Source organism: Lissotriton helveticus, chromosome 8, assembly GCF_964261635.1.
Source record: "Lissotriton helveticus chromosome 8, aLisHel1.1, whole genome shotgun sequence".
NCBI classification, from domain to species: domain Eukaryota; kingdom Metazoa; phylum Chordata; class Amphibia; order Caudata; family Salamandridae; genus Lissotriton; species Lissotriton helveticus.
In genome coordinates, this window is record NC_136069.1 from 1,149,773,564 (window position 1) to 1,149,789,233 (window position 15,670).

A 15,670-nucleotide genomic window follows, 5' to 3' on the forward strand; every position below is an offset into this window, starting at 1 on the left:
AAATGTCATGTTAATGTCCAGATCTTCAGAGAAAGTCTGGAACAAGTCTTGTAGCATTTGTAGACCATTCACTGCTCTTGCAATGAGGACTGCATCATCCGCATAAAGCAAGATTAGAATCTGGCAATTTCCCCATCTGGGGCAAGTCCATGCCCCTATGCAAGATATATTAGTCTACTCAATTAATGGATATCAAAAATAGAATAGGGGCCAAATGCAACCCTGTTGTATACCCCTATCTGTTTTAATAAGGGGGGTGCATTCAACCTGTGGGTCATAGCGAATCTCAATGCAAGTGCTCTAAGGTAAACTCCTTAGCAGAGTAACAAATTCCTTTTCCGCCACCATAGTTTCCATTGAAGGTACAGGAGAGGTCCATTAACTCTTAAGTGCAAGGCGCCTCCCCTGGCTCTGATGTATTTCACGGTAATAAGATAGAGGTTAAAGCAGTGCTAGACTGTGCCAATTCCTGAACGAAACACACATTGTATGTCTGAAAGAATATTGTACTCTTTAGCTCAATCAATCATTTGTAAAGCGCACTACATATCCGCGAGGATCTCAAGGCGCTGGTGGGAAGGGGGAGGGGGGGCGCTACTGATCGAACAGCCAGGTCTTGAGTATCCTCCTGAAGGTCAGCAGGTCTTGGGTCTGTGGTAGGCTCAGTGGGAGGGTGTTCTATGTCTTGGCGGCGAGGTGGGAGTAGGATCTCCCACTGGTCGTTGTTCTTCGGATTCTCGGGACGGTGGCGAGTGAGAGGTCGGCGGAGCGTAGCTGGCGGTTGGGGATGTAGGAGAGCCATCTGTTGAGGTAGGCTGGGACGGTCTTGTGGAGTGCCTTGTGTGCGTGCATGAGGAGCTTGAAAAATATCCTCTTGTTGACGCGGAGCCAGTGCAGGTTTCTCAAGTGGGGGGTGATGTGGCCGTGGCGTGGTACGTCAAGGATCAGTCGTGCCGAGGCATTTTGGATGCATTGTAGTCGTTTGATGAGCTTGGTCGGGGCTCCCGCGTAGAGGGCGTTTCCATAGTTGAGTCTGCTGCTGACGAGGCCCTGGGTGACTGTCTTTCTTGTATCTGTCGGGATCCATCTGTAGATCTTGTGGAGGGTGTTGAATCAGGAGGAGGAGACGGCGTTGACTTGCTTGGTCATTGAGAGCGTTGAGTCGAGGATGATTCCCAGCTTGCGTGCGTGGTCAGTGGGTGACGGGGATGCCCCCAGTGCCATCACCCACCAGGAGTCGTCCCGGGCTGAAGGGTTGGAGCCGAGGATGAGGACCTCAGTCTTGTCCGAGTTCAGCTTCAGACAGCTGGTCTTCATCCAGTCGGCGAAGGCCTTCATTCCTTCGTGGAGGTTGGCTTTGGCGGTGATGGGGTCCTTGGTGAGGGAGAGGATCAGCTGAGTGTCGTCAGCGTAGGAGATTATGTTGAGGTCGTGCTGTCTGGCTACGTGTGCGAGCGGGGCCCTGTAAATGTTAAACTGCTTCGGGCTGAGGGAGGATGCCGTAGATGATTTCAGAGGCTTTGGAGCGGAATGGGGGGAGGTGGGTGCTCTGGGTTCTGCTGGAGAGGAAGGAGGTGGTCCAATTCAGAGCCTTGTCTCAAATCCCTGCGGCGTGGAGGCGTGCGCATAGTGTGCGGTGGCAGACGGTGTCGAAGGCGGCAGAGAGGTCTAGGAGGATGAGTGCTGCGGTCTCTCCGTTTGTACAGCAGGGTCCTGATGTCATCGGTGGCGGAGATGAGGGCAGTCCCTGTCCTGTGGTTGCTGCGGAACCCTGACTTGGAACGGTCCAGGATTCTGTTTTCTTCAAGGTATCGGGTTAGCTGTCGGACGTTTTTCTCGATGACCTTGGCCGGGAAGGGGAGCAGAGGCATGGGCCGGAAGTTCTTGAGGTCTCTTGGGTCTGCCTTAGGTTTTTTGAGTAGGGCGTTGATCTCGGCGTGTTTCCAGATCTCTAAGAAGGTCGCTGTCTCTAGGGAGAGATTGGTGACGTTGCGCAGGTGGGGTGCGATGGAGCTGCTTGCTCTGTTGAAGACGTGGTGTGGGAATGGGTCTGACGGAGAGCTGGAGTGGATTGTGCGCATGGTCTTGATGGTGTCACCGATACTCACCCTGGCCCATTCTAGCAGAGGGTCGTGGTCGATGGTCTGCGGAGGGTCTGTTGTGTTGCTGTTTGTTGGGGCTGTCTGGGTGTTGAAGCTGTCGTGGATGTCTGCTATCTTGCGGTGGAAGAAGGTGGCGAGGGAGTCGCACAGGGCTTGCGACGAAGGGATGCCGTTGGAGCTGCGTTTGGAGAGTTCCTTCACGATGTTGAAAAGCTCCTTCCTATTGTGTGCGTTGTTGTCGAGGCGGTCTTTGAAGGAGGAGGTTCTCTTGGCCGCCCTGATGAGGTGGTGGTGGTTGCGGATGGCGTCCTTTTGGGCTGCGTGGCTGTCCGAAGTTTGTTCACTGTGCCATTTCTTCTCTAGTTTCCGGCAGGCTTGCTTGGAGGCTAAGAGTTCTGGGGTGAACCAGCTGGCCCTCTTGCTGGTGTCTCTGTGGGTGGGTTTCTTCAGCGGGGCGAGGGTGTTGGCGCTGTCCTCGATCCAGCGTCTTAGGCTGTGGGCAGCGTCGTCGAGGGTTCGGTGGGTAGGCTGAGAGCGAGGTTTGCGTGTAGATGGTCTTCGGTGATTTTACTCCAGCAGTGGTGGGGGATCTGTTGGGTGCGGTGGGCCTCTGGAAGGCGAAGTGGATGCAGCGGTGGTCGGTCCAGAGGAGTTTGGTGGTGTGGCTGACGGAGACGTACGGGCTTGAGGAGAAGACGGGGTCGAGTGTGTGGCCGGTGGAGTGGGTGGGCGTTGTGACGAGTTGCTTCAGTCCGAAGTTGGCGAGGTTATCGATCAGGGTTGTGGAGGAGTTGTCGTTCTCAAGGTAAAAGTTCAGGATGGTCTTCAACTTTCCTAGGATGGGCCTCAACTGACAAATGGGTGGAGATTGTTGAATAATGGATCTGATAGACACATCTAGCTGCATATTCCTTATCTTAGAATCCTCCTCAGGCGCCAGCCTGGATCTGGAAGTTTTCCCAGAAGTACCTCTGCGTGTTGGCGGAGGGTGGCTAGCGACGTCGTCTCCCGCGTGTGATGCCAACTGAGTCCATATAAGCCCTCCCCCCGACTTCAGTTCCTCGCATCTATTGACTGGATTTCTTGTAGATGTCTTTTACTTCTGATATGTGGGTGTTGTACACATATGGTCATCTGACCTTCTGTACAGTGTATGTCACTGCATTTTACCTACGCCCTTCTTGGTGACCTGTTTCAGCATTCTTGGTTGCACTTGTTTGTTTCCTTGCTTCTCTTCAGTGAGAGTCTATTACATTCTTTCGGAAGATGCCTTCAAGGTTCTCAATGTAAGAGCGTTTTTTTTTGTTGCCGTTCTTGTTGTTTCCTAGCAATGCTCTCCAGCATTCATTGTTTTCTTTATCTTTTCTCCATCATGTTATCATTGGAGGTCTATTTTATCGGAATCTGTTTCTCAGGATTGTTTCCACAATGATCAGCCAGTGCTTCTTATTCGTTGTATGTGTTGCTGCCCCTGAGTACGTTATGTATGCTCCTTCCATTTGTTTTTGGCCTGGACTCTGTGGACTATTGTCCTTAGTTCCTTTGCATTCCTCGATCTTAGTTTGCGTTCCCTTTTGGGCTACCTCTTCTCCTGGTTCTATACAGTGTTCTTACGGTCTTGTAGCTTTATACTCCCTATGGGCCCCCATAGTCCTTCTTGAAAATCAGTCCTCTCAGTGAGCATCTTGCTCCACCTGGCATTTGGATTGTCTGGTCCCTTTCTATCTTTTGGGGTTCTTTAGTGTCAGTTTGCAGACCTCCTCCAAGGATGGCATTGCTTGGGTATCTGATTCTAATGATAAGGAATCTGCAACCATATGTCTCTATCAGATGGATAAGTTACTTATCTTTGTAACACATTATCTGGTAGAGACGGGATCTATCTGCAGATTCCGTATCGATCCTCCCTGCTCTCCGAACTGAGGACCCTGTTATCTCCTAGATTCCCTCTTTGCAGTCTACTTCTCTTATTTCATTCTGTATTTGTTGATATTAGATTCTCCCCTTTTTGGCACACTGTTTTCACAGGCTGTTTCTCTTAGTGGCTCCTTGTTGTGAGCGCAAAAATAGTCACAAAAGAAACTGACATCCTGCGTAGGGGAGGGCTTATATGGACTCCGTTGATGTCACATCTAGGGGATAACCTCGCTACAGAGTCACTCTGCGCCTTCTGCCGATGCACAGAGGTACTGCTGGGAAAATTCCCACATCCAGTCCGGCACCTGTTATTCTAAGATAAGGAATCTGCAGCTAGATCCTGTCTCTACCAGATAAGGCGTTATCGAAGGCAAGTAACTTGTCCGTCACCAGCAGCACGGCTTTATTAAGGAGGACGTTCCTTTAGATCAATTATCAGAGAATACTGGGCGACATATTACTTCCCAAAATCTGTCATTATTCTTGTTTTTTTCTGCTTCTAGGAGATCGTCCCAGGCCGTACATCTTTACTTCCTACTAGGACAGATTTACCCAATAGCCTTGCATTAGATACTCCCAGTTTATCTCCAGGTTTCGATTGTAAGCCATATTTTAACTGCTAAGGACTGCGGAACAAGCGGAGTTAAACCACCTTTGATATTTTGCCTTGAAGGCGCAGATTTGAAAACTAGCATTTTGGATATTTAAGTACAAATTACATCATAATCTTTCAAAGTGGTACATGGTGTTACCAGGAACGAGTGGCAAGTATAGAAGGATACTTGATTATATTTTAAGAACTTTGTGTAGGAAAGGGTGCTGATCTATCTTGTCCCACTTCATCCTCATGCCCTTATTGTTTGTGTGCCTAATTGGCCCATCCTTTTTTTGGAGGCAGTCTTCTTTCAAGTTTAGATTCAGAGAAATGACCAGTGTATTATAATCACTAGTATACTTACATATCACTAACATTTTGGTAGAAGGTCATAGGAAACTAAAAGTCAATAGTACTACCACTTTGATTACCATTAAAAGTTTGTATGTGACACTCATTCCAGTTTCTTTTCACCAGTAAAAACTAAATGATATTTCAAGATTAGACCATTTAATGGCTCCCCATATGCTTAGTGACTAAAGTGAGTTAGAGGTTTTTGGCATGGATGGAACCCACCCAGCATTCTGGGATAAAACAAATTCATCATAAACATCATCTCTTCGGCCAGTCTTAGTTTTGACCCAATATGCCACTTCGCGCTTCAGGGAAAGTCCAGCCTCAGATCTACTGGGAGTTACGGAAGGGACGTTCTCTAGTACAATCACATAAGGGGTACAGTTGTTTCTTTAGTTCAGTTTATCACGGAGCCACAGAGCGCCTGGTGACTGATCTCGAACTCCATTATAACAGAGCAATGTAAAACTGTTGTAATAACACAGGAAAATTTACATATAATGCTCATTCTTGTATGTATCATATTCTCAACAGTTTACGACATTGCAAAAAAGTGACAAAATGCTTGACTTCATTTAAACCTTTGGTATTTACTCTAAGCACATTCTATACAACTTTGAGCTAGTTTTAGCGAGTTTTTCCATTATAGAAGGGGACCAACCATAGGCAACCCACCGAGGGGCTGCTGTAACAGGAGCATTTCTGCCAAACTGATAGCTCACCACCTGTGGGAGTTGCCGAATGTCTTTGCAAATAGAATAGGATAGTTTAGGTGCTCCCCGTCAGCCCCCCAAGCGAGTGGTTGAGTTCAATGAATAAGCATCCTTTTTGCCATTGTTGGGAGTGAATGACTAAACATGACTAGGCCTGTGATTCATTGGTTTTCCTTGAAAATCAGACCAGTGAGGTAGCTGCCATGACTCTAAAGCCTTCCATATCTGAAAGCCTTCCATATCTGGAAGCCTTTTTGTCCTATGTCACAGTGATTCATTCTCAAGGTTCAAGTGTTTCCAAGCAACTTGCATTCTTCGAGTTCAGACATGAATTACATTTTGTTTTTACGTATATTTGTGTTTTTCACCGGTAATCTAGCATCCTCCTAGAAGTCTCTTCTCTTATATATTGGTACTTTCCAATGATTTGATCATCAGTTAACAATATTAAAAGCCAATGTCTCTGGATTATATCTGAGTAGGAACTCCCCTTTCCTTTTGTGAACTTCTTTCTAGATTAGCCTTCTTTTTTTAGGGACTCTGAAATAAGTTTTATCTCAATGTTTTTTTTTCCTTATAACCTTTCGTTAGATTGTTTTATTCTGTGGTATGTATTGGTTTATAGCCATGCAACATGTGCAGTGATCTATTAGCTCTTTACCATGTGTGTGTGTTCTTTAACCCTATCGCTGCTGCCGTTGGACGTCGCGCGAGCTACCTCCTTGGTGCTGTGCACGTCCAACGGCCGACGCGGCCGCACCCGTTTATTCGAACGTTCAGCACTGGCGCTGAACGTTCGAAGCAGCAAACGGTAAAAACATGCAAAAAGGCATCATTGTTGGCAAGGACTGAATGAATAGGGAGTCTAACCCACCCCAGCAGGTTTAATGTTCACTGGAGGGCATAAAGGGAATTTTCTTACTGCAGTCTAGACTCTAGTTCTCACTGCCCTCATTCCACGCCTTTTAAAGAAGCATTTGACAGCGTAAACTCTGGAAATGTTCTTAATGTTGCCTTCACAATTGGTTTTATGTACTTAATCTGTGCCATTTTATGTGTGATTGGCAATGAACTATTTCAGAGTTAGATGAAGTAGATACTGGGAATTGTATACTTACTAAAACCCTACTTGAAGTGTTTCCTACTATTTTAACTGGGTTGCACAGTCCACTCCAATTACTATATGAATATTTGTGTTTGCAGTTCTATTGTCAATGTGCCTGGAGAGTCTACTCTTCGTCGGGATTTCCTACGACTACAGCAGGAAAATAAGGAGCGCTCGGAAGCCCTGCGGAGGCAGCAGTTGTTGCAGGAGCAACAGCTCCGAGAGCAGGAAGAGTACAAGCGGCAGCTCCTTGCGGAGCGGCAGAAGCGAATCGAGCAGCAGAAAGAGCAAAGAAGAAGACTCGAAGAGGTAGGTACCTGCACATGTAATAGAAACGTGTTGGATTCTTGGGAGTAAACATGGTGGTAGCTACAGGAAAAAAATGGTGGTCCACTGAGGTGGATCGCCTGACTCTTAATATAAGACACAAAGCAACATTTATTTTTCATGGTTTCCACAGAGCACCTGGCGAATGATATCAAATCCAATTATAACAGAGCATTTTAAAACTGGTATGATAACAGGAACATGTACATGTCATGCTCATACCTGTATGTATGTATGTATCATATGCTCAACAGTTTTCTAATTGCCAAAAGCAACCAATTCAGATTGAATTTAATTAAACCTTTGGTAATCATTCTAGGCACGTTGTATACCATTTTTAGCTACTTTTAGCAAGTTTGTGCCATTACGGAATGGGACCAACCATAGGTAACCCAGCTGTGGGACTGCTGTAATAGGAGCATTTCTGCCCAACTGTTAGCTCTCCACCTCTTTGGGGACACACACACACGCAGTTTAGCACATGGTGTGCTGCAGTCCAATTCACAGGCAAGTGCTTTCTCATGCTGAGGTTTTTTATGTGTTGAAAACCAGGAGTTTGAGCAGAAAACACTCCCTATTTAAGTGGCATGTCGTCTTAAGTGTCCTAAACGTTGCTGCCTCAGACAGAATTAAAGAGGAAATACCTATATGAATATCCAGGTTAACCCAGTGCACTACTACTGTGTCACATATTAGTGTACAACTGTCATTTTCTAAGTGTCAAAGGTAAATCTGTGTTATAGTACAATCAATCAACAGTAATCAAAAAAGTCATCAATGGCATCAAGAAACTGAAAAAAATCATCATAAGCTTCAATAATTACATACATAACGTTTAGCTGACATAGGCTCAAAAACAATAAATGGCTCGAGCACCAATTCACCAACTTCAAGTCCACAGAAAATCAAGAAATAAGAAATAAAAGAAAGAAACCAGCATGAAAACAAAAACCAAAATGCGAACTCTGCAAGTGCGTAGTGCAAAGGAACTTAAAGGATACACACCCAAACTGATACGTTACACAAGTGTTGAGTGCAAGGAGACTTAAAAAGTAAGACGAGTGCCATACCCAAAGACCAACATAATTTCGATACCTGAAAGTAAAGTTGTGGGCACAGGCTGCCACAATCCAACCAGCCTCCAAAGACTGCCAAAATCCAAAGCCAGCCTTCAAGTGGTTAAACTGTTAAAGTAACTATCAAAGGGTTAGCATCTAATAGCCTCAAGACGGGTTCTCCGAATTGGAGCGAACACAGAAAGGAACTAAAAAAAGAAGAACCACCCTGTACCTTTGATTCATGCTGCCGCTGTGATATCGAGAATGCCTCCAAAGTCGAACACGAAACCATATGGACACGCGAGCACCTGAAAACCAGAGCACCCACGTTAAACATTCTAAGGATACTGCAAGCAAAAATAACTGATATGTATAATGATAAAAAAGTGGGGATTCACGATTACCGCTAACCGCGATAACAGTTCCTCAGCTGCCCTTTCTCTACAGGAACGCCGGCCACGTTAACCGCGCCGCATTCGTAATCATCGATTAAACTCCCAAGAGTAGGTGTGCATAGAAAGAGGACTAAACGGCGTGACGCGAATGAAAACTGGAACTTCACCTACCAAATCGTCCACCATAATAAAGTAGCACTAAATAAATGCCACGGAATAATGATATCTCAATGTACTGCTAAAAGACATATTTAATGCACAAAGCAAAAATAAAAAATAAAAACCGAAGGAATGATAAATCAAAGCATGCAATGGCTAACCAAAAGAGGTGAAAAGTGAAGACCGAGAGATGTCAACATGTTTTAAAGATACAGACAGAATTGAGGCATTCTGTAAATCGAGAATTCCTTGAGTATTTCCTACAAATGACGCGTCTCTTGCCTGAGACCGATTGGTGCATATTTCTTCTGTGCAGTGACGAGTGCCTCTGAGTTAGTGTGGCTTTTACTTCAGTTCCAATAATTCACCCAGCCCTCACCTGGAGCAGTCCTCGTTCCCCTCTGCCTCTGTTTCAGACTGAAACTTGTACTGGGTGCTCAATGGAATTTCATTACTAGAAGTAATCAATATTATTGTGTACGCGCACAGACTATAAGGTACACTGGTTTTCTCCTGGTTGTGTGTGCTCACAATGTATGTACTCCGTTGTACACTGCTAAATGATAATTGTATACGTACCCCAACTCGGGGGACCTCCCCTAGGCACAACAATATCCCTTGGCTGGGTTAAACAGTTTCAATAAAAGTTTTAGCTCCAAAATTATCGTAAGAATTTAAATCTTCTGTTTATTCATAAAGACACTGGTATCCATATGTGTATCAACGCAACGGCTTGGTCTGTGAACCAACATTGCTTCTCAGTACTTGGTCTTGCCTATTCCACCAGGTAGCGAAGCCAGGCCACCTGTTATCGCATTAGGTGAGGTATACCCAAGGCCCCATCTGCCTGACTTGGGTAAGTCTTTTTTTTGCCATTCCAGCCTTTTTCCCCACCCAGATGATATTATCTATTAGATGTTGAAATTTGTCCAGTATGCGGTGGGTTACATGGGCAATGTCTGCATGAGGTTGAGTACCCTGGGAAGCAAAATCATCTTGACTGAAGCAAGTTGCCCTAGCTATGACAGGGTGGATTTCTTCCAAGAGGACAATTCAGACCTGATGTTAGAGAGAAGAGTAGCATAGTTTTCATGTGCAGTGTGCCCTGTGTGGAGTGGCTCTGTAATCCCAGGTACCTAATTCAGGAAGAGGCGCTCATGCACAGCCTGATCTTCTTTATGAATAGTGAGGTTAAGGGCTTGGGTTTTCTGGAAACTGATTTCAAGCCAGATGTCTGCCCACATTGCTCAATCTTGCGCATCACCTGCGGTAGGTAGTGACACAAATAGCTGTGTCACCACGATCCTGATGATGTCAACTTACAAGGCCAACTTTGCCACTGGATTCAAGCAAGCCTGGCTGAAAACGGCTGTAATGCCAGAAACCGGTCCTAGGAAGCTTGTTTCCAGGGAAGGCATGGCTTGGCAGTTCGGGCTGGACTTTTCCCATGAGGCACAGGGTCAGACTGATTTGCATATGGCCATGTCTGAACTGGGGTGGCTGAGTGGGCTAAAGAACGGTGATGGATTAAACCCAGATCTGTTGACTGGGTGTGAGTGTTTGATTGGTTCAGATGCTCCGTCCATCACCACCCCCTTTTGTACCAACTTGCGGTCCCTGCCTTCCATTGGTATGCCTGCCATGTGAGGGTGTAGCCAAACTCGTTCCGCAAAGGGTTCCATATATAGGGCAAGTAATAGTGGGGGCAGTGGGCACCCTTTTTGGGTGCCCCTTGCTCTTTCAAAAGAGCGGGACATCAGCCCAATAATCCTGACCCTTGCTTGGGGATTCGCATAACTACACCCAATCCAGCGTCTAGACTGTGTCCCCAACCCAAATTTAGCAAGCATAAGTGGATGTATGGCCAGTGTACTCTGTCAAAGGCCTTCTCTGCATCAACGGATAGGATCCGTACAGGTAAGCATTCACGTAGTGATTTGTCGAGGAGATGGCAGAGGCATTTGGTGTTGTCACTGCAACCTCTCTCGAGTGTAAACCTGCTTTGATCAGGGTCAATAAGGCCCTACATGTAGGGAGCTAGAAGTGATGCCACTATCAGAGTGAAGATTTTTGCATCTACATTTAGTAGTGCTCGCTAGGACACAAAGTATGCTGGCTCTTTACCAGACTTGGGAAGTAAAGTCCGGCAATAGTGGCTAATTTCATAGTGTCCATGAGGGCACTAGTGTCGCTAAAGGAATTGTAGAGATGGGCCAAGAGGGGCGCAACAGCGGTTACAAATATTTGATAGAATTTTGACGTGAACCCATCCTGTCTTGGCACTTTGCCCAGCAGCAGGCATTGCATGGCTGCAAGTACTTCAGATTTGCTTTGAGGGAGCTGGGTAACAGGTGCCCGGTTAAGTATTCATCAGCGGCACCGATAACTAGCATTTCTGCTGTATAAAAGATGGAATAGAATCATTCGAACGCCTGCACTTTTTGTGGATATTAATCAACTTGATCACCCTGCGACCCATCAATCTCTGCAACTGTTTGCTGTATAGTTTGGGCACGAAGCTGTAGAGCCAATAAACTGCCCACCATGTTACTCCCCAACATATTTGTTTTGTGCGCAGGAGTGTGTATTACGCCATGTCCATATCTAGGGCCTTACGTTTTTTGCATGCTGTTAGTTGGTGCCGCATCTGTAGGGACCCTGTGAGCATGTGGGCTTCCTCTATATCCCCCACTGAGTGCGCCAACCTGTCCAGTCGGGCTTCGGTGACTGTTAAAATCACCCCCTCAGGAATATGTCTGGCAGTAGTCGCCGCCACACTGCGTCCTTCAGGAATGCCTCCTGATGCTAGTTTGGGGGCGCGTACAGTGGCAATCATAAGTGTAGCCCCCCACCTCAACTCGCAGGTGCAACAATCTGCCAGACAGCTCTTCCTGCGTTTGTTGTACTTTCCCCAGGAAGTGTGAAGCTAGTAGTATTTATTTATTTATTTTATTTATAAAGTTTTATATAGCGCAAACTTGATCCCGAAGGATATCAGAGCACTTCACAATTTGAGGCAAAGGTGTAACACCTTTACAAAATGGTATCTGGGTCCTACCACTTTAGAAAGTCCAACAGAGCATGAAGGATAGCAATGCACAGTCATTTTTAGTAAGATATAAAGTCTTCTTTCCAAGAATGAACTCTGAGGCACGGGTTTTAAGCTTCTGCAGCCAATGTGGCTATGTTGAAGAGCGTGTCGTTGAGAGCTGGATTTTCACAAATTGATGAACACCCAGTAAAGTCTAGGTTTGGTTATATCTTCTGGGTGACACTGACACATCCCACAGCTCCACACAATAAGCCTCCTGCATTTAGCAGACACAAATGACAAAAAGTAATAGCTTCACACATAGATATCTGGTGACCCTGCTAATACATACTTAGCATAAAGACAAAAAACGTTCACAAGGTGCTGATCAATGAGTTAATATGGGGGAAACTGGAGGAATTAAAATAAAAACTGCATCAGACTGCTCCTGTGTTAAATATATTGGATCTTTGAATTATGTAAACTAATAATACATAGTGGATCACAGAAGCAATATATTAAAGAAATGCATTGAATTTTATTGATGCAATGCCTCTTAGTTTCCCTGCACGACTAGTGCAACATGCCAAACATAAATCTGAGCCTTGTAATCCAAAGGGCTCCTTTTACTGCATGCTGACAATCTTTCAATTCAATTGAATTTCAATAAGACCAGCCAGCAATGAAGTTCAGTGTAACGCGCATCTTTAGATATTCTACTGATCCCTTAATGTCATCCCAAGCAGCAGATTTATCCAATGTTATGTTAACATTATGCAAAGTCAAGATAGAGATGAATGGACGAGACATCAGGCATCTATCTCTATGGTCCTGGGAGGCGATCACCGTCGTCCATACTAACGGCGACCACTGCTTTAGATAGCAAACAGGCTCGAGGCGGTGGGAGTCAATGATGTCAGACTCTTTCACGTTACTCTAAATGTTAAGCAGTCAGAAGCCGAAGAGATATCCAAGAAATACATTAGATACACTGAAGCTAGTATAGTTAAGAAACGAGAATTGTGCAGAAAGACCAACTAACACAGACTTCTTATCTTCCTTAAATGGCTGGGTCAACCCCCCGCCCCCCTCCCCCGACGGAAATCAATATGGTGTTGTGGAGCGATTCCTGACCACAGCATGCATGCAGAATATTTCCATGCGACAATTAACTCCTCAATTGCGCCTTGATCATCAACTAATGTACTACTACAAAGAAGAGCTTAGAAAAAAATACGCTTGTCACCGAACAGTAAAATCTAGCCAGCAAGCGATCACAATGAACATGCCAGAGAAAGCTGATAACATATGGAATTTTAGTAGGATTAGTTTTTTAAAAATCCATACTCTCTGATGGAGTACGACTGTGAAAATAAAGGCACCACCCTTATATTGGGCGCTATCGTTCAGCAATGTTTTATGGTATTGCAGTCTGGTCATTTGTAGGTTACAGGGTGATTTCTCAGAATGTGAAGCTAAGTTGCTGATGCTGCACATGCGATGGAAGCCTGGGCAGTGTAATCATTGATTCTTAGGAAGTTTCGTATATGTGTACGTGATATGCACGATAGCTAGCCACTCCTGCGCTCTTCCCCGGCTAAGAGGAAAAGAATTGATGATCAAACCAGCAGGTGTGTTTACTGGGGCAGGCAGATGTCTCAGTTTGAATCTTTGAGGAGGGAGTGGAGCACTGTCCGCTTCGCCGGTACATTAAGTCCCTGGACATTAAGGCATAGGGCTCTAACCACAAGATAGTCCAGAAGGCGCCCTTAAACTTTGCATGGCAGTGGGGTTGATTCGACTACGGAAACGCCCTCTATGCCGGAGCCCTCCTCCAAGCTCATCAACAGACTTCAAAGAATCCAGAACACCTCTGCACGCCTCATCCTTGACGTCCCGTCCCGAGACCACATCACCCCCCCACCTGAGAAGCCTGCACTGGCTCCACGTCGACAGAAGAATCTCCTTCAAACTCCTGACCCACGCACACAAGGCACTCCACAACACCGACCCAGCCTACCTCAACAGCCGACTCATTCTACGTACCCAACAGGTAACTCCGCTCCGCCGACCTGTCTCTGGCCGCAGTCCCACGCATCCACAGAACCACTTCCGGGGGCAGGTCCTTCTCCCACTGCGCCGCCAAGACTTGGAACACCCTCCCTCTCTTCCTATGACAAACTGAAGACCTGCAGACCTTCAGGAGACTACTCAAGACCTGGCTCTTCGACCACTAGCAGCTGATCCGTGCCAAGGGGGGGGGGCGGTGATTCCAGACAGCAATGTCTTGCACTACTTTGTTGTGGTTGACGGGGATACTGCCTAGGCCTCATGCTGAGTGTGTGATAGAATCGTGAGCCACAATTCACCCTCTTGTGGCAAGCTCTCCCTCTCCTTACCTGTATTATGACAGTCACCATATGGCCCTGCACAGGAAAAATAAACTAGTAGATGATAAAGATTCTGCATATTTAATGTTTCTGCCCATCTGGATCTCTTACAGAAAACCTATAGAGAGGTTTTTTTTGTTTTTGAGGTACTAACATAACATCAATACAAGTTAAAAAGTATGCCTCCATCAACAATTACTCGATGTTATCATTGCACTGCAGCTTTGAGGGTGGACTTCTTTTTTTATTGCTTATTAAACTTACGATTCAGCTCTTACATGTGCTCTAATATCTATATCTCGTGTAAACAAGTTGTATCAGTCGTGAGAGAAGGGCAGGTGCTGCATCGCAGTGAAATATGGAGATCTGACCAGTACTTCAATGATCATATGGTGCTGCCACTGTCGATGCTTAGGGAGACTTTCCAAAGATGCAGATACTTGTTAGGTCTGGCATGGACTCTTCTTTAGGCATTTGCCAGCCTCATCTTCTCCCTGTCAATTCTTGAATACATAAAAAATATATTAATACAGTTCCACTGAGAGTAAATGTGGTCCAATACTTAGACTTTAAAGCATCTGTAACAATACACTCACGTTTACACATGTATTGCTGCAGTGCAAATGTGAGATCAAATTCCAGTTAATTGCCACCGTAGAGAAAAATTTAGGTGACTAAAACTCTGTAGTGTCTCACAGATTGCATATTACAGTTACTCTTCTAATAGTCAGAACTTAAATGCCATTTTATGTTACTGCACAAACTTAACCCATTGTATTTCGTTCTTTATGACAATTTTTTTAAACAATACATATCAAAAAATGCTATAGTGTAAACAACATCTGCAGATGTGCAATGTGGTTTACTTCTTTTGCTAAGGGGGGAGGGGCACATGACTCACTGAAGACTTCACCTCCCGAGTCTTAACCCCTTCCCACACTCCTCGCAGTTAATAGCATATTAGTTACGTAACATCTGCATGTATATATATATATATATATATACATTTTATAGCGAGGCTGTCCTGATCCTCGCCGCCAGCGCCAGCCGAAGGACGCTCCCCCCGCTTGGGACATTTGCTTGTAAAATATATATATACACATATAGATAGATAGATAGATAATGGCCTTTCAGTCAACTATTTTCTTAAATTCACCTGATCAACTATCTTTCACATTTTGCTTCTGTCCACCTCAGCATGGACAACAGTGGGCCTACCTGCTTCGGCCGTTGACTATTTTTACTAGGATTGACAGAATTTTGCCCGTCTCAGAGTTCAAATCCATCTCAGCAGTGGTCTAGTTTCATGTAAGGGTCTGCTTTCATTACATTTTTTATTGATTTCATTGTATTTTTTGCACGCCACAAGTAGAAGGCAATATTTTGACGTTTTACTATTTTTAAACTTGTAAAGCCTGGTTCATGTTGGCAAGAATATATATATAAAAAGCGCAGGCTTGCCAAGGCTAGCTCCGTTGCCTTTGCCTCTCTTGTTTTTCATTGCGCAATAAAACATTGAGTACA

General features: G+C 45.3%; 1 protein-coding gene across 10 annotated transcripts in view; it reads left to right on the top strand.

Annotated features, from left to right (window-relative positions):
* Positions 1 to 15,670, top strand: part of MAP4K4 (mitogen-activated protein kinase kinase kinase kinase 4) — a 642,366-nt gene that overhangs the window by 449,642 nt on the left and 177,054 nt on the right. For all 10 annotated transcript variants that reach the window (XM_078658041.1, XM_078658045.1, XM_078658037.1 and 7 more), the window contains exon 12: positions 6,885 to 7,095. In XM_078658041.1, the coding sequence (XP_078514167.1) occupies positions 6,885 to 7,095 (211 nt within the window). The remainder of the gene's footprint in view (positions 1 to 6,884; positions 7,096 to 15,670) is intronic.